Source organism: Coregonus lavaretus (assembly GCF_964263955.1).
Source record: "Coregonus lavaretus genome assembly, contig: HAP1_SCAFFOLD_7549, whole genome shotgun sequence".
NCBI lineage: Eukaryota > Metazoa > Chordata > Actinopteri > Salmoniformes > Salmonidae > Coregonus > Coregonus lavaretus.
In genome coordinates, this window is record NW_028157613.1 from 2,501 (window position 1) to 25,630 (window position 23,130).

Here is a 23,130-nt window from a genome sequence, read left to right on the forward strand (position 1 = left end):
TAGGGTGGCAGGGCCCTGTTCAAAGGCAGGTCACTGCACTATATAGGGAATAGGGTGGCAGGGCCCTGTTCAAAAGCAGGTCACTGCACTATATAGGGAATAGGGTGGCAGGGCCCTGTTCAAAAGCAGGTCACTGCACTATATAGGGAATAGGGTGGCAGGGCCCTGTTCAAAAGCAGGTCACTGCACTATATAGGGAATAGGGTGGCAGGGCCCTGTTCAAAAGCAGGTCACTGCACTATATAGGGAATAGGGTGGCAGGGCCCTGTTCAAAAGCAGGTCACTGCACTATATAAGGAATAGGGTGGCAGGGCCCTGTTCAAAAGCAGGTCACTGCACTATATAGGGAATAGGGTGGCAGGGCCCTGTTCAAAAGCAGGTCACTGCACTATATAGGGAATAGGGTGGCAGGGCCCTGTTTAAAAGCAGGTCACTGCACTATATAAGGAATAGGGTGGCAGGGCCCTGTTCAAAAGCAGGTCACTGCACTATATAGGGAATAGGGTGGCAGGGCCCTGTTCAAAAGCAGGTCACTGCACTATATAGGGAATAGGGTGGCAGGGCCCTGTTCAAAAGCAGGTCACTGCACTATATAGGGAATAGGGTGGCAGGGCCCTGTTCAAAAGCAGGTCACTGCACTATATAGGGAATAGGGTGGCAGGGCCCTGTTCAAAAGCAGGTCACTGCACTATATAGGGAATAGGGTGGCAGGGCCCTGTTCAAAAGCAGGTCACTGCACTATATAAGGAATAGGGTGGCAGGGCCCTGTTCAAAAGCAGGTCACTGCACTATATAGGGAATAGGGTGGCAGGGCCCTGTTCAAAAGCAGGTCACTGCACTATATAGGGAATAGGGTGGCAGGGCCCTGTTCAAAAGCAGGTCACTGCACTATATAGGGAATAGGGTGGCAGGGCCCTGTTCAAAAGCAGGTCACTGCACTATATAGGGAATAGGGTGGCAGGGCCCTGTTCAAAAGCAGGTCACTGCACTATATAGGGAATAGGGTGGCAGGGCCCTGTTCAAAGGCAGGTCACTGCACTATATAGGGAATAGGGTGGCAGGGCCCTGTTCAAAAGCAGGTCACTGCACTATATAGGGAATAGGGTGGCAGGGCCCTGTTCAAAAGCAGGTCACTGCACTATATAGGGAATAGGGTGGCAGGGCCCTGTTCAAAAGCAGGTCACTGCACTATATAGGGAATAGGGTGGCAGGGTCCAGTTCAAAAGCAGGTCACTGCACTATATAGGGAATAGGGTGGCAGGGCCCTGTTCAAAAGCAGGTCACTGCACTATATAGGGAATAGGGTGGCAGGGCCCTGTTCAAAAGCAGGTCACTGCACTATATAGGGAATAGGGTGGCAGGGCCCTGTTCAAAAGCAGGTCACTGCACTATATAGGGAATAGGGTGGCAGGGCCCTGTTCAAAAGCAGGTCATTGCACTATATAGGGAATAGGGTGGCAGGGCCCTGTTCAAAAGCAGGTCACTGCACTATATAGGGAATAGGGTGGCAGGGCCCTGTTCAAAAGCAGGTCACTGCACTATATAGGGAATAGGGTGGCAGGGCCCTGTTCAAAAGCAGGTCACTGCACTATATAGGGAATAGGGTGGCAGGGCCCTATATAGGGAATAGGGTGGCAGGGCCCTATATAGGGAATAGGGTGGCAGGGCCCTATATAGGGAATAGGGTGGCATTTGGGAGGCAGGCATAGTGGACATACCTTACTGCCTCATAGACTGACGCTGTGATCTCCCTCTATAGAGCTGCTGCTCAGTGGATACGGGACAACATACTGGACAGGTGTGTGTGTGTGTGTGTGTGTGTGTGTGTGTGTGTGTGTGTGTGTGTGTGTGTGTGTGTGTGTGTGTGTGTGTGTGTGTGTGTGTGTATGTACAGTGTTGGGGAGTAGTGAACTGTGTGTAGTTAAACTAGTAATGTAAATACATTGTCTGTTCAGTAGCGGGGCTCGAGAGACAGGCACTAGACTTGTCTGTTCAGTAGCGGGGCTCGAGAGACAGGCACTAGACTTGTCTGTTCAGTAGCGGGGCTAGAGACAGGCACTAGACTTGTCTGTTCAGTAGCGGGGCTCGAGACAGGCACTAGACTTGTCTGTTCAGTAGCGGGGCTCGAGAGACAGGCACTAGACTTGTCTGTTCAGTAGCGGGGCTAGAGACAGGCACTAGACTTGTCTGTTCAGTAGCGGGGCTCGAGACAGGCACTAGACTTGTCTGTTCAGTAGCGGGGCTCGAGACAGGCACTAGACTTGTCTGTTCAGTAGCGGGGCTCGAGAGACAGGCACTAGACTTGTCTGTTCAGTAGCGGGGCTCGAGAGACAGGCACTAGACTTGTCTGTTCAGTAGCGGGGCTCGAGACAGGCACTAGACTTGTCTGTTCAGTAGCGGGGCTCGAGACAGGCACTAGACTTGTCTGTTCAGTAGCGGGGCTCGAGACAGGCACTAGACTTGTCTGTTCAGTAGCGGGGCTAGAGACAGGCACTAGACTTGTCTGTTCAGTAGCGGGGCTCGAGACAGGCACTAGACTTGTCTGTTCAGTAGCGGGGCTCGAGACAGGCACTAGACTTGTCTGTTCAGTAGCGGGGCTCGAGACAGGCACTAGACTTGTCTGTTCAGTAGCGGGGCTCGAGACAGGCACTAGACTTGTCTGTTCAGTAGCGGGGCTAGAGACAGGCACTAGACTTGTCTGTTCAGTAGCGGGGCTCGAGACAGGCACTAGACTTGTCTGTTCAGTAGCGGGGCTAGAGAGACAGGCACTAGACTTGTCTGTTCAGTAGCGGGGCTCGAGACAGGCACTAGACTTGTCTGTTCAGTAGCGGGGCTAGAGAGACAGGCACTAGACTTGTCTGGTCAGTAGCGGGGCTCGAGACAGGCACTAGACTTGTCTGTTCAGTAGCGGGGCTCGAGACAGGCACTAGACTTGTCTGTTCAGTAGCGGGGCTCGAGACAGGCACTAGACTTGTCTGTTCAGTAGCGGGGCTCGAGACAGGCACTAGACTTGTCTGTTCAGTAGCGGGGCTAGAGAGACAGGCACTAGACTTGTCTGTTCAGTAGCGGGGCTAGAGAGACAGGCACTAGACTTGTCTGTTCAGTAGCGGGGCTAGAGAGACAGGCACTAGACTTGTCTGTTCAGTAGCGGGGCTCGAGACAGGCACTAGACTTGTCTGTTCAGTAGCGGGGCTCGAGACAGGCACTAGACTTGTCTGTTCAGTAGCGGGGCTCGAGACAGGCACTAGACTTGTCTGTTCAGTAGCGGGGCTAGAGAGACAGGCACTAGACTTGTCTGTTCAGTAGCGGGGCTCGAGACAGGCACTAGACTTGTCTGTTCAGTAGCGGGGCTCGAGACAGGCACTAGACTTGTCTGTTCAGTAGCGGGGCTCGAGACAGGCACTAGACTTGTCTGTTCAGTAGCGGGGCTCGAGACAGGCACTAGACTTGTCTGTTCAGTAGCGGGGCTCGAGACAGGCACTAGACTTGTCTGTTCAGTAGCGGGGCAAGACTCTGGTGAAGTGATGTACAGTGTAATGGAATACATCACCATGTAAACGGGGCATCAGGCTTACTCACTAATGCCAGATAGCCTCAATAATATACAGTGGGGGGAAAAAAAGTATTTAGTCAGCCACCAATTGTGCAAGTTCTCCCACTTAAAAAGATGAGAGAGGCCTGTAATTTTCATCATAGGTACACGTCAACTATGACAGACAAAATTAGAATTTTTTTCTCCAGAAAATCACATTGTAGGATTTTTAATGAATTCATTTGCAAATTATGGTGGAAAATAAGTATTTGGTCAATAACAAAAGTTTCTCAATACTTTGTTATATACCCTTTGTTGGCAATGACACAGGTCAAACGTTTTCTGTAAGTCTTCACAAGGTTTTCACACACGGTTGCTGGTATTTTGGCCCATTCCTCCATGCAGATCTCCTCTAGAGCAGTGATGTTTTGGGGCTGTCGCTGGGCAACACGGACTTTCAACTCCCTCCAAAGATTTTCTATGGGGTTGAGATCTGGAGACTGGCTAGGCCACTCCAGGACCTTGAAATGCTTCTTACGAAGCCACTCCTTCGTTGCCCGGGCGGTGTGTTTGGGATCATTGTCATGCTGAAAGACCCAGACACGTTTCATCTTCAATGCCCTTGCTGATGGAAGGAGGTTTTCACTCAAAATCTCACGATACATGGCCCCATTCATTCTTTCCTTTACACGGATCAGTCGTCCTGGTCCCTTTGCAGAAAAACAGCCCCAAAGCATGATGTTTCCACCCCCATGCTTCACAGTAGGTATGGTGTTCTTTGGATGCAACTCAGCATTCTTTGTCCTCCAAACACGACGAGTTGAGTTTTTACCAAAAAGTTATATTTTGGTTTCATCTGACCATATGACATTCTCCCAATCCTCTTCTGGATCATCCAAATGCACTCTAGCAAACTTCAGACGGGCCTGGACATGTACTGGCTTAAGCAGGGGGACACGTCTGGCACTGCAGGATTTGAGTCCCTGGCGGCGTAGTGTGTTACTGATGGTAGGCTTTGTTACTTTGGTCCCAGCTCTCTGCAGGTCATTCACTAGGTCCCCCCGTGTGGTTCTGGGATTTTTGCTCACCGTTCTTATGATCATTTTGACCCCACGGGGTGAGATCTTGCGTGGAGCCCCAGATCGAGGGAGATTATCAGTGGTCTTGTATATCTTCCATTTCCTAATAATTGCTCCCACAGTTGATTTCTTCAAACCAAGCTGCTTACCTATTGCAGATTCAGTCTTCCCAGCCTGGTGCAGGTCTACAATTTTGTTTCTGGTGTCCTTTGACAGCTCTTTGGTCTTGGCCATAGTGGAGTTTGGAGTGTGACTGTTTGAGGTTGTGGACAGGTGTCTTTTATACTGATAACAAGTTCAAACAGGTGCCATTAATACAGGTAACGAGTGGAGGACAGAGGAGCCTCTTAAAGAAGAAGTTACAGGTCTGTGAGAGCCAGAAATCTTGCTTGTTTGTAGGTGACCAAATACTTATTTTCCACCATAATTTGCAAATAAATTCATAAAAAATCCTACAATGTGATTTTCTTGATTTTTTTCTTTCTCAATTTGTCTGTCATAGTTGACGTGTACCTATGATGAAAATTACAGGCCTCTCTCATCTTTTTAAGTGGGAGAACTTGCACAATTGGTGGCTGACTAAATACTTTTTTCCCCCACTGTAAGTCAAACATTAATGTAGTCTATAGATATAAATTGCACAAGAATGACACTTAACTTCTTCCAGTGTTAAGTAATTGGTAGCTTGGGAAACTATATATTTTCAGAGTAGCTTCCCCAACACTGTGTGTGTGTGTGTGTGTGTGCCTGTGTGTGTGTGCGTGTGTGTGTGTGTGCGTGTGTGTGTGTGTGTGTGTGTGTGTGTGTGTGTGTGTGTGTGTGTGTGTGTGTGTGTGTGTGTGTGTGTGCGTGTGTGTTGTAATAATGTTGTTGTGTTTTCATGAACAGGCCTGTTGTCACCCATTCACGAAGAGAAGACTGCAGGTAAGGAACACACACACATACACACACACACACACACATACACACACACACACACACACACACACACTAACCTTGCTATGTGTGTGTGTTCTCAGAGGAGGAGCCTCATCAGGGTTACTACGGTAATGAAACAGGTGAGGGTTCTAAAGACAATGTTCATTAATTAATATCAACTAACAATCTCTCAGCCTCTCTCTCTCTCTCTCTCTCTCTGTCTCTCTCCCTCTCTCTCTCTCTCTCTCTCTCTCTGTCTCTCTCTCTCTCTCTCTCTGTCTCTCTCTCTCTCTCTCTCTCTGTCTCTCTCTCTCTCTCTCTCTCTCTCTCTCTGTCTCTCTCTCTCTAGCCCTCCACCACCGCGGCCACCCTCTTCCCTCATCCCTTTCTCCTGAAGAGCTCTAGATGAACAGAGAAGACTTAGACAGGAACACCAAGAAATGTCTTCCTTTTAACGTCTTGACAGTTTTTTTTTGTTTTAACAAATGAAAATAAAAAAGGTCAAGTGTATCTATTGGGGACTGTCCCTGAATGCTGTCTTGGTGGTGTGTGTGGGGTGGGGGGGGGGGGGTCTTGTATTACCGTACTCCTGGGTACTGAAAATCCTCAAAAGTCCCCACAAGGACAGTAAAACAAGGAAAATGATCCCTCGTGGGGACATTTCTCAGGTCCCCACGAGGACAAAGGCTAATTTAGGCTTAGGGGTTAGGTTTAGGGTTACAATTATGGTTAGGGTTAGGGTTAGGTTTAGGAGTTAGGGTTGAGGTTAGGGAAAATAGGAATTTTAATGGAAATACATTTTGGGTCCCCACATATGCTGTGTGTGTGTGTAAAGACATGGATCTGAAACAGATAAAGGGGTTAAAAAGTGTTTATTTTTTTGGTATTTAAGGTTCCTTCGTCAGATTCCAACTCCGTTACCATAGCAGCATATTAAAACATGATCATGATAATTTACCTTTTTACTGAAATAAAACCGTTTAGAGCCACTGTCATTTAGAAGTGATTGTGACTTGGCTGATGTTTCAGCAGTCGTTTGAGCGGTAACGTTTCTTCCACTCCAACCATTACATGCCATGATGTGGAATGCAAATCACATATAAGGAAGTGGATTCTTCTGGGGCGGCAGGTAGCTCAGTGGTTAAGAGCGTCGTGCCAGTAACCGAAAGGTCGCTGGTTCTAATCCCCGAGCCGACTAGGTGAAAAATCTGTCGATGTGCCCTTGAGCAAGGCACTTAACCCTAATTGCTCATGTAAGTCGCTCTGGATAAGAGCGTCTGCTAAATGACTAAAAATGTAAATGTAATTCTTATCCCACAATGGAACTTAATAAGTGAATTACAACGTTACTGGCTTGGTCAAACAACGTCTTAATAAACCAGTGGACTAAAATACACTTATGTAGAAATATAGGAAATTACAGTTCTGGTCCTTGTCTTTGTCTGTTAATGTCAGGGTTAGTGTTCTACCATTGAAACAACATCAGGGTTAGTGTTCTACCATTGAAACAACATCAGGGTTAGTGTTCTACCATTGAAACAACATCAGGGTTAGTGTTCTACCATTTAAACAACATCAGGGTTGGTGTTCTACCATTTAAACAACATCGGGGTTAGTGTTCTACCATTGAAACAACATCAGGGTTAGTGTTCTACCATTTAAACAACATCAGGGTTGGTGTTCTACCATTTAAACAACATCAGGGTTAGTGTTCTACCATTTAAACAACATCGGGGTTGGTGTTCTACCATTTAAACAACATCAGGGTTGGTGTTCTACCATTGAAACAACACCAGGGTTAGTGTTCTACCATTGAAACAACACCAGGGTTAGTGTTCTACCATTGAAACAACATCGGGGTTAGTGTTCTACCATTGAAACAACATCAGGGTTAGTGTTCTACCATTGAAACAACATCAGGGTTAGTGTTCTACCATTGAAACAACATCAGGGTTAGTGTTCTACCATTGAAACAACATCAGGGTGTGTTCTACCATTGAAACAACACCAGGGTTAGTGTTCTACCATTGAAACAACATCAGGGTAAGTGTTCTACCATTGAAACAACATCAGGGTGTGTTCTACCATTGAAACAACATCAGGGTTAGTGTTCTACCATTGAAACAACATCAGGGTTAGTGTTCTACCATTGAAACAACATCGGGGTTAGTGTTCTACCATTGAAACAACATCAGGGTTAGAGTTCTACCATTGAAACAACATCAGGGTTAGTGTTCTACCATTGAAACAACATCAGGGTTAGCGTTCTACCATTGAAACAACATCAGGGTTAGAGTTCTACCATTGAAACAACATCGGGGTTAGTGTTCTACCATTGAAACAACATCAGGGTTAGTTTTCTACCATTGAAACAACATCAGGGTTAGTGTTCTACCATTGAAACAACATCAGGGTTAGTGTTCTACCATTGAAACAACATTGGTCCATGCAAAGGAAAATGAGTGTTAAGGATAACATAAATAAAGCAAAATCCCTTCATTATGCAGGCAACACCAATACCTGAGGCAGGTAGCCTAGCGGTTAGCGTTGGGCCAGTAACCGAAAGGTCGCTGGTTCGAATACCTAAAGCTGACAAGGAAAAGATCTGTCGATGTGCCTTTTGAGCAAAGCACTTAACCCTAATTTGCTCCAGGGGGCGCCGTACTACTATGGCTGACCCTGTAAAACAACACATTACACTGCACCTATCATACTACTATGGCTGACCCTGTAAAACAACACATTACACTGGACCTATCATACTACTATGGCTGACCCTGTAAAACAACACATTACACTGGACCTATCATACTACTATGGCTGACCCTGTAAAACAACACATTACACCGGACCTATCATACTACTATGGCTGACCCTGTAAAACAACACATTACACTGGACCTATCATACTACTATGGCTGACCCTGTAAAACAACACATTACACTGGACCTATCATCTGCTGCATGTGACAATCCCCAAAAAAATGTACCCCGTTTTTTGGTTTAGCTTTTTAAAACGACAAGACATATTCTAGTGACACGGATAAGCCAGTTAAATTAGCCAATTAACATGATCATGTTTAGATTTATCTTCGAACAATACTCAGCAAAAAATGATGTATATAATAAAAATAGTCCATTTGGAGATATGTACTAGACACGAATACAAGCGCTTCAATCTGAGAAGTTGTTAAGAGGTTTCCCACATAAATCTATACTAATGTTACTGCATTATGCAACAGTTTAAAGATACGCTAGTCAGTCTGTTACCATGGCACCGCTAGGCAGTCTGTTACCATGGCACCGCTAGTCAGTCTGTTACCATGGCACCTAGTAGTTTACTTTTCTTCAGTACCACTGTTATTGATAAATATCAAATGATCTCACTGTACATAGTTACATCATTAAGACTAGCTGGTGTGCTAGTTGCACTTCAGCAGAAAGAGGTGTGTTTCCGGAGGTTAAGACAGGGTTAGGGCTGTGGTTCCGTCTGGGTTTTAGAGTTCTGGGTCTGGATGTGCGACATCTGGAGAACCGGGAGGAGGAGCTGGAAGGCGTTCTGGATGTATGTGGTGCTGTTAGAACCCTACGGAACAACAAGCACCGTTAGAACCCTACAGAACACTGTTGGAACCATACGGAACAACAGAACACTGTTAGAACCCTACAGAACACTGTTAGAACCATACGGAACAACAGAACACTGTTGGAACCATACGGAACAACAGAACACTGTTAGAACCATACGGAACAACAGAACACTGTTGGAACCATACGGAACAACAGAACACTGTTAGAACCATACGGAACAACAGAACACTGTTAGAACCCTACAGAACACTGTTGGAACCATACGGAACAACAGAACACTGTTAGAACCATACGGAACAACAGAACACTGTTAGAACCCTACGGAACAACAAGCACCGTTAGAACCCTACAGAACACTGTTGGAACCATACGGAACAACAGAACACTGTTAGAACCATATGGAACAACAGAACACTGTTAGAACCATACGGAACAACAGAACACTGTTAGAACCATACGGAACAACAGAACACTGTTAGAACCCTACAGAACACTGTTGGAACCATACGGAACAACAGAACACTGTTAGAACCATATGGAACAACAGAACACTGTTAGAACCATACGGAACAACAGAACAGTGTTGGAACCATACGGAACAACAGAACACTGTTAGAACCATATGGAACAACATAACACTGTTAGAACCCTACAGAACACTGTTGGAACCATACAGAACAACAGAACACTGTTAGAACCATACGGAACAATAGAACACTGTTAGAACCCTACAGAACAGTGTTGGAACCATACGGAACAACATAACACTGTTAGAACCATATGGAACAACAGAACACTGTTAGAACCATACGGAACAACAGAACAGTGTTGGAACCATACGGAACAACAGAACACTGTTAGAACCATACGGAACAACAGAACACTGTTAGAACCATACGGAACAACAGAACATTGTTAGAACCCTACGGAACATTGTTAGTACCCTATAGAACAACAGAACAATGTTAGAAGAACCCTAAGGAACAACATAACACTGTTGGAACCCTACAGAACAATATAACACCTGTTAGAACCATACAGAACATTGTTAGAACCCTACAGAACAACAGTTCTATGTCTTACCTCAAGCAGCACACTGTCTACCAAAGGGTTCAACTCTTCCGCTTTTCTCTGAACCTGGAAAAGGTCAGACGGGAGGGAGGGAGTCAGATAACCAATGGGTGATCAGCTGCTAACCTGACCTTAATGCCATCCATTTACTGTGTTGGAGATAAAGTCACAGCATGTCTTACCCCGACAGTGAGCAGAGTGTCAGAGAACTTCCTGGCAAGACAGTCCACCTCCCTACACATGGCACACGTCAACCTGCAACACACACACGCGTTAGCGATGCACACAGGCTACGGCCTGGTCTCTAGCAGGTTTATCCTGGTCCTGTCCCCCCCCTACAGCCTGGTCTCTAGCAGGTTCCTCCTGGTCCTGTCCCCCCCTACAGCCTGGTCTCTAGCAGGTTCCTCCTGGTCCTGTCCCCCACCCCCCCCCTACAGCCTGGTCTCTAGCAGGTTTCTCCTGGTCCTGTCCCCCACCCCCCCTACAGCCTGGTCTCTAGCAGGTTTCTCCTGGTCCTGTCCCCCCCCCCCCCTACAGCCTGGTCTCTAGCAGGTTCCTCCTGGTCCTGTCCCCCACCCCCCCTACAGCCTGGTCTCTAGCAGGTTTCTCCTGGTCCTGTCCCCCCCCCCCCCTACAGCCTGGTCTCTAGCAGGTTTCTCCTGGTCCTGTCCCCCCCCCCTACAGCCTGGTCTCTAGCAGGTTCCTCCTGGTCCTGTCCCCCCCTACAGCCTGGTCTCTAGCAGGTTTCTCCTGGTCCTGTCCCCCCCCCCCCCTACAGCCTGGTCTCTAGCAGGTTTCTCCTGGTCCTGTCCCCCCCCCCCCCCTACAGCCTGGTCTCTAGCAGGTTTCTCCTGGTCCTGTCCCCACCCCCCCCTACAGCCTGGTCTCTAGCAGGTTTCTCCTGGTCCTGTCCCCCCCCCTACAGCCTGGTCTCTAGCAGGTTCCTCCTGGTCCTGTCCCCCCCCCCCCCTACAGCCTGGTCTCTAGCAGGTTTCTCCTGGTCCTGTCCCCCACCCCCCCCCCTACAGTCTGGTCTCTAGCAGGTTCCTCCTGGTCCTGTCCCCACCCCCCCCTACAGCCTGGTCTCTAGCAGGTTTCTCCTGGTCCTGTCCCCCCCCCTACAGCCTGGTCTCTAGCAGGTTTCTCCTGGTCCTGTCCCCCCCCCCCCCCTACAGCCTGGTCTCTAGCAGGTTCCTCCTGGTCCTGTCCCCCCCCCCCCCTACAGCCTGGTCTCTAGCAGGTTTCTCCTGGTCCTGTCCCCCACCCCCCCCCTACAGCCTGGTCTCTAGCAGGTTCCTCCTGGTCCTGTCCCCCCCCCTACAGTCTGGTCTCTAGCAGGTTTCTCCTGGTCCTGTCCCCCACCCCCCTACAGCCTGGTCTCTAGCAGGTTCCTCCTGGTCCTGTCCCCCCCCCCCCTACAGCCTGGTCTCTAGCAGGTTTCTCCTGGTCCTGTCCCCCCCCTACAGCCTGGTCTCTAGCAGGTTCCTCCTGGTCCTGTCCCCCCCCCCCCTACAGCCTGGTCTCTAGCAGGTTTCTCCTGGTCCTGTCCCCCCCCCTACAGCCTGGTCTCTAGCAGGTTCCTCCTGGTCCTGTCCCGTCCCCCCCCCCTACAGCCTGGTCTCTAGCAGGTTCCTCTTGGTCCTGTCCCCCCCCCTACAGCCTGGTCTCTAGCAGGTTTCTCCTGGTCCTGTCCCCCCCCCTACAGCCTGGTCTCTAGCAGGTTTCTCCTGGTCCTGTCCCCCCCTACAGTCTGGTCTCTAGCAGGTTCCTCCTGGTCCTGTCCTGTCCCCCCCCCTACAGCCTGGTCTCTAGCAGGTTTCTCCTGGTCCTGTCCCCCCCTACAGTCTGGTCTCTAGCAGGTTCCTCCTGGTCCTGTCCCCCACCCTCCCTACAGCCTGGTCTCTAGCAGGTTCCTCCTGGTCCTGTCCTGTCCCCCTCACCCCCCTGCAGACCTGGTGAGTATGTGAGCCTGGTCTCTAGCAGGTTTCTCCTGGTCCTGTCCGTGGAGGATCAACTCTGCCACCTTGTGGAGCTGCTCGATACTGCGGGCTGTCACCTCCGCCAGGGAACCCACTGAAGACAGGTACACTGCCTGGACACGCACACACAAAACACACACATTATATATATACACACACACACACAATACATACACACGCACACACAAAACACACACATTATATATATACACACACACACAATACATACACATACACACACTACTTGCTTAAGAAGAAAACAGAGGGAAAGAGAACAGGAGAAAGAGGAGAGAGACAGACAGACAGCTCACCTCTACAGATCTGGAACGGCTCTCCCCCTCTTTCCTCTCCTCCTTCTCTCCCTCCATCTCCTCCCCCTTCTCTTCTCCTCCTCCTCCTCTTATTTCAGGTTCTCCTCTTTGCTCCTCCTCCGTCGCCCCCCCGATGGTATCCGTGGCGACATGTTTCTCCACCTCTCTCACCCAATCATGCGCCCTCATCCTGGCCTGGGGATTAATTGACATGACATAACTTGACATAACTTAACTAAACTTTAACCTAAAATAACTTAACTCTTATACAGAAGATTAAATTAAAACTGACTGTCTGTTACCTTGTTGAGTTTGGGGTGGCAGGGACTGTGTGTTACCTTGTTGAGTTTGTCTGGGGGTGACAGCGACTGTGTGTTACCTTGTTGAGTTTGTCTGGGGTGACAGCGACTGTGTGTTACCTTGTTGAGTTTGTCTGGGGTGACAGCGACTGTGTGTTACCTTGTTGAGTTTGGGGTGACAGCGACTGTGTGTTACCTTGTTGAGTTTGTCTGGGGGTGGCAGGGACTGTGTGTTACCTTGTTGAGTTTGTCTGGGGTGACAGAGACTGTGTTTTACCTTGTTGAGTTTGTCTGGGGGTGGCAGCGACTGTGTGTTACCTTGTTGAGTTTGTCTGGGGTGACAGAGACTGTGTTTTACCTTGTTGAGTTTGTCTGGGGTGGCAGCGACTGTGTGTTACCTTGTTGAGTTTGTCTGGGGTGACAGAGACTGTGTTTTACCTTGTTGAGTTTGTCTGGGGGTGGCAGCGACTGTGTGTTACCTTGTTGAGTTTGTCTGGGGGTGGCAGGGACTGTGTATTACCTTGTTGAGTTTGGGGTGGCAGCGACTGTCTGTTACCTTGTTGAGTTTGTCTGGGGTGGCAGCGACTGTGTGTTACCTTGTTGAGTTTGTCTGGGGTGGCAGCGACTGTGTGTTACCTTGTTGAGTTTGTCTGGGGTGACAGCGACTGTGTGTTACCTTGTTGAGTTTGGGGTGGCAGCGACTGTGTGTTACCTTGTTGAGTTTGTCTGGGGTGGCAGCGACTGTGTGTTACCTTGTTGAGTTTGTCTGGGGTGGCAGCGACTGTGTGTTACCTTGTTGAGTTTGTCTGGGGGTGGCAGCGACTGTGTGTTACCTTGTTGAGTTTGTCTGGGGTGGCAGCGACTGTGTGTTACCTTGTTGAGTTTGTCTGGGGTGGCAGCGACTGTGTGTTACCTTGTTGAGTTTGTCTGGGGGTGGCAGCGACTGTGTGTTACCTTGTTGAGTTTGGGGTGGCAGCGACTGTGTGTTACTTTGTTGAGTTTGGGGTGGCAGCGACTGTGTGTTACCTTGTTGAGTTTGGGGTGGCAGCGACTGTCTGTTACCTTGTTGAGTTTGTCTGGGGTGGCAGCGACTGTGTGTTACCTTGTTGAGTTTGTCTGGGGTGGCAGCGACTGTGTGTTACCTTGTTGAGTTTGGGGTGGCAGCGACTGTCTGTTACCTTGTTGAGTTTGTCTGGGGTGGCAGCGACTGTGTGTTACCTTGTTGAGTTTGTCTGGGGTGGCAGCGACTGTGTGTTACCTTGTTGAGTTTGTCTGGGGTGACAGCGACTGTGTGTTACCTTGTTGAGTTTGTCTGGGGTGACAGCGACTGTGTGTTACCTTGTTGAGTTTGGGGTGGCAGCGACTGTGTGTTACCTTGTTGAGTTTGTCTGGGGTGGCAGCGACTGTGTGTTACCTTGTTGAGTTTGTCTGGGGTGGCAGCGACTGTGTGTTACCTTGTTGAGTTTGTCTGGGGGTGGCAGCGACTGTGTGTTACCTTGTTGAGTTTGTCTGGGGTGGCAGCGACTGTGTGTTACCTTGTTGAGTTTGTCTGGGGTGGCAGCGACTGTGTGTTACCTTGTTGAGTTTGTCTGGGGGTGGCAGCGACTGTGTGTTACCTTGTTGAGTTTGGGGTGGCAGCGACTGTGTGTTACTTTGTTGAGTTTGGGGTGGCAGCGACTGTGTGTTACCTTGTTGAGTTTGTCTGGGGGTGGCAGCGACTGTGTATTACCTTGTTGAGTTTGGGGTGGCAGCGACTGTGTGTTACCTTGTTGAGTTTGTCTGGGGGTGGCAGCGACTGTGTATTACCTTGTTGAGTTTGGGGTGGCAGCGACTGTGTGTTACCTTGTTGAGTTTGGGGTGGCAGCGACTGTGTGTTACCTTGTTGAGTTTGTCTGGGGGTGGCAGCGACTGTGTATTACCTTGTTGAGTTTGGGGTGGCAGCGACTGTGTGTTACCTTGTTGAGTTTGGGGTGGCAGCGACTGTGTGTTACCTTGTTGAGTTTGGGGTGGCAGCGACTGTGTGTTACCTTGTTGAGTTTGGGGTGGCAGCGACTGTGTGTTACCTTGTTGAGTTTGGGGTGGCAGCGACTGTGTGTTACCTTGTTGAGTTTGTCTGGGGTGACAGCGACTGTGTGTTACCTTGTTGAGTTTGTCTGGGGGTGGCAGCGACTGTGTATTACCTTGTTGAGTTTGTCTGGGGTGGCAGCGACTGTGTGTTACCTTGTTGAGTTTGTCTGGGGTGGCAGCGACTGTGTGTTACCTTGTTGAGTTTGTCTGGGGTGACAGCGACTGTGTGTTACCTTGTTGAGTTTGTCTGGGGGTGGCAGCGACTGTGTGTTACCTTGTTGAGTTTGGGGTGGCAGCGACTGTGTGTTACCTTGTTGAGTTTGTCTGGGGTGACAGCGACTGTATTACCTTGTTGAGTTTGTCTGGTGTGGCAGTGACTGTGTATTACCTTGTTGAGTTTGTCTGGGGGTGACAGCGACTGTGTGTTACCTTGTTGAGTTTGGGGTGGCAGCGACTGTGTGTTACCTTGTTGAGTTTGTCTGGGGTGGCAGCGACTGTGTGTTACCTTGTTGAGTTTGTCTGGGGGTGACAGAGACTGTGTGTTACCTTGTTGAGTTTGTCTGGGGTGACAGCGACTGTGTATTACCTTGTTGAGTTTGGGGTGGCAGGGACTGTGTGTTACCTTGTTGAGTTTGGGGTGGCAGCGACTGTGTGTTACCTTGTTGAGTTTGTCTGGGGTGACAGCGACTGTATTACCTTGTTGAGTTTGTCTGGTGTGGCAGTGACTGTGTATTACCTTGTTGAGTTTGTCTGGGGGTGACAGCGACTGTGTGTTACCTTGTTGAGTTTGGGGTGGCAGCGACTGTGTGTTACCTTGTTGAGTTTGTCTGGGGTGGCAGCGACTGTGTGTTACCTTGTTGAGTTTGTCTGGGGGTGACAGAGACTGTATTACCTTGTTGAGTTTGTCTGGTGTGGCAGCGACTGTGTGTTACCTTGTTGAGTTTGTCTGGGGGTGACAGGGACTGTCTGTTACCTTGTTGAGTTTGGGGTGGCAGGGACTGTGTGTTACCTTGTTGAGTTTGTCTGGTGTGGCAGCGACTGTGTGTTACCTTGTTGAGTTTGTCTGGGGGTGGCAGGGACTGTGTATTACCTTGTTGAGTTTGTCTGGGGTGGCAGCGACTGTGTTTTACCTTGTTGAGTTTGTCTGGGGTGGCAGCGACTGTATTACCTTGTTGAGTTTGTCTGGGGTGGCAGCGACTGTGTTACCTTGTTGAGTTTGTCTGGGGTGGCAGCGACTGTATTACCTTGTTGAGTTTGTCTGGGGTGGCAGCGACTGTATTACCTTGTTGAGTTTGTCTGGGGTGGCAGGGACTGTGTGTTACCTTGTTGAGTTTGTCTGGGGTGGCAGCGACTGTCTGTTACCTTGTTGAGTTTGTCTGGGGTGGCAGCGACTGTGTGTTACCTTGTTGAGTTTGTCTGGGGTGGCAGCGACTGTGTATTACCTTGTTGAGTTTGTCTGGGGTGACAGCGACTGTGTATTACCTTGTTGAGTTTGTCTGGGGTGGCAGCGACTGTGTGTTACCTTGTTGAGTTTGTCTGGGGTGGCAGCGACTGTGTGTTACCTTGTTGAGTTTGTCTGGGGTGGCAGCGACTGTGTGTTACCTTGTTGAGTTTGTCTGGGGTGGCAGCGACTGTGTATTACCTTGTTGAGTTTGTCTGGGGTGGCAGCGACTGTGTATTACCTTGTTGAGTTTGTCTGGGGTGGCAGCGACTGTATTACCTTGTTGAGTTTGTCTGGGGTGGCAGCGACTGTGTGTTACCTTGTTGAGTTTGTCTGGGGGTGACAGCGACTGTGTATTACCTTGTTGAGTTTGTCTGGGGTGGCAGCGACTGTGTGTTACCTTGTTGAGTTTGTCTGGGGGTGGCAGCGACTGTATTACCTTGTTGAGTTTGTCTGGGGTGGCAGCGACTGTGTTACCTTGTTGAGTTTGTCTGGGGGTGGCAGCGACTGTGTATTACCTTGTTGAGTTTGTCTGGGGTGGCAGCGACTGTATTACCTTGTTGAGTTTGTCTGGAGTGGCAGCGACTGTGTGTTACCTTGTTGAGTTTGTCTGGGGTGACAGCGACTGTGTGTTACCTTGTTGAGTTTGTCTGGGGGTGGCAGCGACTGTGTTACCTTGTTGAGTTTGTCTGGGGTGGCAGCGACTGTGTTACCTTGTTGAGTTTGTCTGGGGTGGCAGCGACTGTATTACCTTGTTGAGTTTGTCTGGGGGTGACAGCGACTGTGTGTTACCTTGTTGAGTTTGTCTGGGGGTGGCAGCGACTGTGTTACCTTGTTGAGTTTGTCTGGGGTGGCAGCGACTGTGTTACCTTGTTGAGTTTGTCTGGGGTGGCAGCGACTGTATTACCTTGTTGAGTTTGTCTGGGGTGGCAGCGACTGTGTGTTACCTTGTTGAGTTTGTCTGGGGGTGGCAGGGACTGTGTATTACCTTGTTGAGTTTGTCTGGGGTGGCTGCGACTGTGTATTACCTTGTTGAGTTTGTCTGGGGTGGCAGCGATGTGAAGATCAAACAGTAGCTCAGTCAGAACACTCTCAAACTCCTCCCCATCGGCAGCTGGAGAGAGAGATTAACATCATGTCTAGTAATAACTGGGTCGGTACACAAAAAGAGTGCCCTATGATATTTAAAGTAGAAATTGTGCACCAATATTGAATTTTAAAAGCCCGTTATATTAAATGAAGTGCCCTTTAATGTAGACCACATGGAGAATTCAATACATCAAAGGCTTGCTAAAGTGGCAAAATTCTGCATTTTGACGCGTCCCTCCGTCAAACCCTGTGTCACTTCTAGGAAGACTTCAACACGCTAAAGGCCGGCACAGACTGTACGACGGTAGCCATCTCATGCCACGATCGTGTCTACAAAATGTCTACGTCGTGGGAAAATTATTAGGTCGTAAAACGATTGTCGGATATCTTGGCTCCTTGTTCAGCGTGACAGGGTCTAGGTCTGCTGATTCAGTACCACTACGTCTTGGCTCCTTGTTCAGTGCGACAGGGTCCAGGTCTGCTGATTCAGTACCACTACGTCTTGGCTCCTTGTTCAGTGTGACAGGGTCTAGGTCTGCTGATTCAGTACCACTACGTCTTGGCTCCTTGTTCAGTGCGACAGGGTCTGGGTCTGCTGATTCAGTACCACTACGTCTTGGCTCCTTGTTCAGCGTGACAAGGTCTAGGTCTGCTGATTCAGTACCACTACGTCTTGGCTCCTTGGTTCAGCGTGACAGGGTCTAGGTCTGCTGATTCAGTACCACTACGTCTTGGCTCCTTGTTCAGTGCGACAGGGTCTAGGTCTGCTGATTCAGTACCACTACGTCTTGGCTCCTTGTTCAGCGTGACAGGGTCTAGGTCTGCTGATTCAGTACCACTACGTCTTGGCTCCTTGTTCAGCGCGACAGGGTCTAGGTCTGCTGATTCAGTACCACTACGTCTTGGCTCCTTGTTCAGCGTGACAGGGTCTAGGTCTGATGATTCAGTACCACTACGTCTGGTCGCAGGCTCTGACAAAGTTCTGGCAGTGTCAGAAACGTTGATCCTTTATCACAGAGTCAAGATCACTTTCTGAGTCAAAATGCAAGCCGAGATCTACCCCTCAGATGTTATTTTATTTTAACATGACTTTAAAATGTAAACCTATGCAGCATTAACCAATTAAAAGCAGTTCTGTAGCAATGAGGTTTGTGCAGTAGGCTATATGCCCAATACATCATCACTGCATATTGGCTTTGATTGAACTGTCCTGACAATGTTGTTAGTCTCTGATCATTTACAAATTATATTTTATAATATGTAGGTACAGTTGAAGTCGGAAGTTTACATACACTTTAGGTTGGAGTCATTAAAACTTGTTTTTCAACCACTCCACACGTTTCTTGTTAACAAACTATAGTTTTGGCAAGTCGGTTAGGACATCTACTTTGTGGATATCAGTGGTTAGGGCCCAGCTGTGTATATCAGCGGTTAGGGCCCAGCTGTGTATATCAGCGATTAGGGCCCAGCTGTGTATATCAGCGGTTAGGGCCCAGCTGTGTATATCAGCGATTAGGGCCCAGCTGTGTGTCTCAGCGATTAGGGCCCAGCTGTGTGTCTCAGCGATTAGGGCCCAGCTGTGTGTCTCAGCGATTAGGGCCCAGCTGTGTGTCTCAGCGATTAGGGCCCAGCTGTGTGTCTCAGCGATTAGGGCCCAGCTGTGTGTCTCAGCGATTAGGGCCCAGCTGTGTGTCTCAGCGATTAGGGCCCAGCTGTGTGTCTCAGCGATTAGGGCCCAGCTGTGTATATCAGCGATTAGGGCCCAGCTGTGTATATCAGCGGTTAGGGCCCAGCTGTGTATATCAGCGGTTAGGGCCCAGCTGTGTATATCAGCGGTTAGGGCCCAGCTGTGTATATCAGCGGTTAGGGCCCAGCTGTGTATAGCAGCGGTTAGGGCCCAGCTGTGTATATCAGCGGTTAGGGCCCAGCTGTGTATATCAGCGGTTAGGGCCCAGCTGTGTATAGCAGCGGTTAGGGCCCAGCTGTGTATATCAGCGGTTAGGGCCCAGCTGTGTATATCAGCGGTTAGGGCCCAGCTGTGTATATCAGCGGTTAGGGCCCAGCTGTGTATCTCAGCGGTTAGGGCCCAGCTGTGTATCTCAGCGGTTAGGACCCAGCTGTGTATATCAGCGGTTAGTGCCCAGCTGTGTATATCAGCGGTTAGGGCCCAGCTGTGTATATCAGCGGTTAGGGCCCAGCTGTGTATATCAGCGGTTAGGGCCCAGCTGTGTATATCAGCGGTTAGGGCCCAGCTGTGTATATCAGCGGTTAGGGCCCAGCTGTGTATATCAGCGGTTAGGGCCCAGCTGTGTATATCAGCGGTTAGGGCCCAGCTGTGTATATCAGCGGTTAGGGCCCAGCTGTGTATCTCAGCGGTTAGGGCCCAGCTGTGTATATCAGCGGTTAGGGCCCAGCTGTGTATATCAGCGGTTAGGGCCCAGCTGTGTATATCAGCGGTTAGGGCCCAGCTGTGTATATCAGCGGTTAGGACCCAGCTGTGTATATCAGCGGTTAGGGCCCAGCTGTGTATATCAGCGGTTAGGGCCCAGCTGTGTATATCAGCGGTTAGGGCCCAGCTGTGTGTCTCTAGGGCCCAGCTGTGTATATCAGCGGTTAGGGCCCAGCTGTGTATATCAGCGGTTAGGGCCCAGCTGTGTATATCAGCGGTTAGGGCCCAGCTGTGTATATCAGCGGTTAGGGCCCAGCTGTGTATATCAGCGGTTAGGGCCCAGCTGTGTATATCAGCGGTTAGGGCCCAGCTGTGTATCTCAGCGGTTAGGGCCCAGCTGTGTATATCAGCGGTTAGGGCCCAGCTGTGTATATCAGCGGTTAGGGCCCAGCTGTGTATATCAGCGGTTAGGGCCCAGCTGTTAGGGCCCAGCTGTGTATATCAGCGGTTAGGGCCCAGCTGTGTATATCAGCGGTTAGGACCCAGCTGTGTATATCAGCGGTTAGGGCCCAGCTGTGTATATCAGCGGTTAGGACCCAGCTGTGTATATCAGCGGTTAGGGCCCAGCTGTGTATATCAGCGGTTAGGGCCCAGCTGTGTATATCAGCGGTTAGGGCCCAGCTGTGTATATCAGCGGTTAGGGCCCAGCTGTGTATATCAGCGGTTAGGGCCCAGCTGTGTATAGCAGCGGTTAGGGCCCAGCTGTGTATATCAGCGGTTAGGGCCCAGCTGTGTATATCAGCGGTTAGGGCCCAGCTGTGTATCTCAGCGGTTAGGGCCCAGCTGTGTATCTCAGCGGTTAGGGCCCAGCTGTGTATCTCAGCGGTTAGGACCCAGCTGTGTATATCAGCGGTTAGTGCCCAGCTGTGTATATCAGCGGTTAGGGCCCAGCTGTGTATATCAGCGGTTAGGGCCCAGCTGTGTATATCAGCGGTTAGGGCCCAGCTGTGTATATCAGCGGTTAGGGCCCAGCTGTGTATATCAGCGGTTAGGGCCCAGCTGTGTATATCAGCGGTTAGGGCCCAGCTGTGTATATCAGCGGTTAGGGCCCAGCTGTGTATCTCAGTGGTTAGGGCCCAGCTGTGTATATCAGCGGTTAGGGCCCAGCTGTGTATATCAGCGGTTAGGGCCCAGCTGTGTATATCAGCGGTTAGGGCCCAGCTGTGTATATCAGCGGTTAGGGCCCAGCTGTGTATATCAGCGGTTAGGGCCCAGCTGTGTATATCAGCGGTTAGGGCCCAGCTGTGTATATCAGCGGTTAGGGCCCAGCTGTGTATATCAGCGGTTAGGGCCCAGCTGTGTATATCAGCGGTTAGGGCCCAGCTGTGTATATCAGCGGTTAGGGCCCAGCTGTGTATATCAGCGGTTAGGGCCCAGCTGTGTATATCAGCGGTTAGGGCCCAGCTGTGTATATCAGCGGTTAGGGCCCAGCTGTGTATATCAGTGGTTAGGGCCCAGCTGTGTATATCAGCGATTAGGGCCCAGCTGTGTATATCAGCGGTTAGGGCCCAGCTGTGTATATCAGCGGTTAGGGCCCAGCTGTGTATATCAGCGGTTAGGGCTGTTGTCTTGGTAACTCACACAGAGGGGTAGAACGCTGGGGACTCAGATCACCCTTTTCCATCGTCTCTCCCTCCTTCTCGCCCTCCTCCTCTCCCTCCTCCTCCTCCTCTCCCTCCTTCTCCTCTTCCGCGTGGCTGATGAAGATGTCCTTGATGGCAATCAGTTCTTTCTTCATCTCCTCCTGATCCTCCTCTTCTAGGGAGGAGAGGAACGACTGGACCTGAGAGGAGAGAAGAGGAGAGGAGAGGAGAGGAGAGGAGAGGAGAGGAGAGGAGAGGAGAGGAGAGGAGAGGAGAGGAGAGGAGTTGGGTTGGGGGGGGGGGGGGGTAGATCAGCTTTAATATTGCAGATAGATTTTAACTTCCATCAATGTAATTGTCTGCATCACTTCCAATCCCCCATATGCTTTTTTTCTCGCATATATATATATATATATATATATACACATATACATTTACGTCATTTAGCAGACGCTCTTATCCAGAGCGACTTACAAATTGGTGCATTCACCTTATGATAGCCAGTGGGATAACCACTTTACAATTATTATTTTTTTTAAAAATCTTTTTTGTCTTTTTTTTTGTGAAATCTCTTTCAAATTTGTAAAACATATTTTTTTTAGAGTATGTTTTTAATTTTAATTTGTTTTATATATATATATTGTTGTTGTTTATTTGTTGTTGTTGTTTATTTATTTTTATGTTTTTTAAATTATTTTTATTATTATTATTATTATTATTATTATTATTATTATTTATTTTTATTTTTGTGGGGTAAGGGGGGGTAGAAGGATTGCTTTATCCTATCCCAGGTATTCCTTAAAGAGGTGGGGTTTCAAGTGTCTCCGGAAGGTGGTGAGTGACTCCGCTGTCCTGGCGTCGTGGGGGAGCTTGTTCCACCATTGGGGTGCCAGAGCAGCGAACAGTTTTTACTGGGCTGAGCGGGAACTATGCTTCCGCAGAGGAAGGGGAGCCAGCAGGCCAGAGGTGGAAGAACGCAATGCCATATCCTTTTAAAAATATATTTCCCTTTATTACTTTCCAACCCCACCACCCCTTTCCCTAATTGGAGGAAACTAGTGAACAACAATGCTTAGGCCTCTCCTTCCAGCTTATACATACTATATACATTTTATGGACACAGTCAATTTTACAATAATTCTATTTTGTTTGTTTTTTCTCCTGAACTTCCTCTACCCTCAACCTCTCCGATCATTTTCATGATGTCCATCCGGTTTGCTTCTATATGCCATATCTTTCTAACTGTGCTCTTTCACAAAAGCTCTCAACCTATAACCTATAGACTTATTATGGACACAGTATGCTTTTCATTAGTTATCTTGTTGTTATTAGTTGTTGTTAGTTGTTATTAGTCCCATCCTTCAATTCCATTCAGCCCCTCCCATCTATCTCTTAACACCATCCATATTGGATTTCTATTTGCCATATATATTTCAACTGTACTGTGATGTCTTACAAAAGTTCTGAACCTTTCTATTCTCATTGTTTCTACAGATTGTGAATTGAAAATAAACATTTTTGCTAAAAGTATTATTATATTATTGATCGATTGACTATGACTTTTCAGATCACCCAGTAGTGCTATCTGCAAGGTTAGCTCCAGGTAAATATTGTAATCCTTTAGCCATTCCTGGACCTGTGTCCAAAAACAAGCTACAAATGGACAGTACCAAAACAAATGATCTAATGATTCTGTCTCTTTGCAGCAAAATCTGCAGAGC

General features: G+C 49.0%; 1 protein-coding gene and 1 long non-coding RNA gene across 2 annotated transcripts; one reads left to right on the plus strand and one right to left on the minus strand.

Moving 5' to 3' along the window:
- The first annotated feature begins 1,442 nt into the window (after positions 1 to 1,442).
- LOC311125161 lies at positions 1,443 to 6,039 on the plus strand. The gene is made up of 4 exons (XR_014612845.1): positions 1,443 to 1,798; positions 5,500 to 5,535; positions 5,631 to 5,669; positions 5,879 to 6,039. It is a non-coding gene; the product is annotated as an uncharacterized lncRNA (long non-coding RNA).
- Positions 6,040 to 6,384: 345 nt separating this feature from the next.
- On the minus strand, positions 6,385 to 21,609 carry LOC311125160 (protein NOXP20-like; the record flags this gene model as incomplete). The annotated part of the gene is made up of 9 exons (XM_084199221.1): positions 6,385 to 9,115; positions 10,204 to 10,257; positions 10,374 to 10,446; positions 12,144 to 12,283; positions 12,482 to 12,676; positions 13,139 to 13,162; positions 17,190 to 17,195; positions 17,236 to 17,402; positions 21,408 to 21,609. Coding segments are annotated over 9 exons (975 nt in total), but the record flags the coding sequence as incomplete, so codon positions are not given.
- Between the last annotated feature and the right edge of the window lie 1,521 nt (positions 21,610 to 23,130).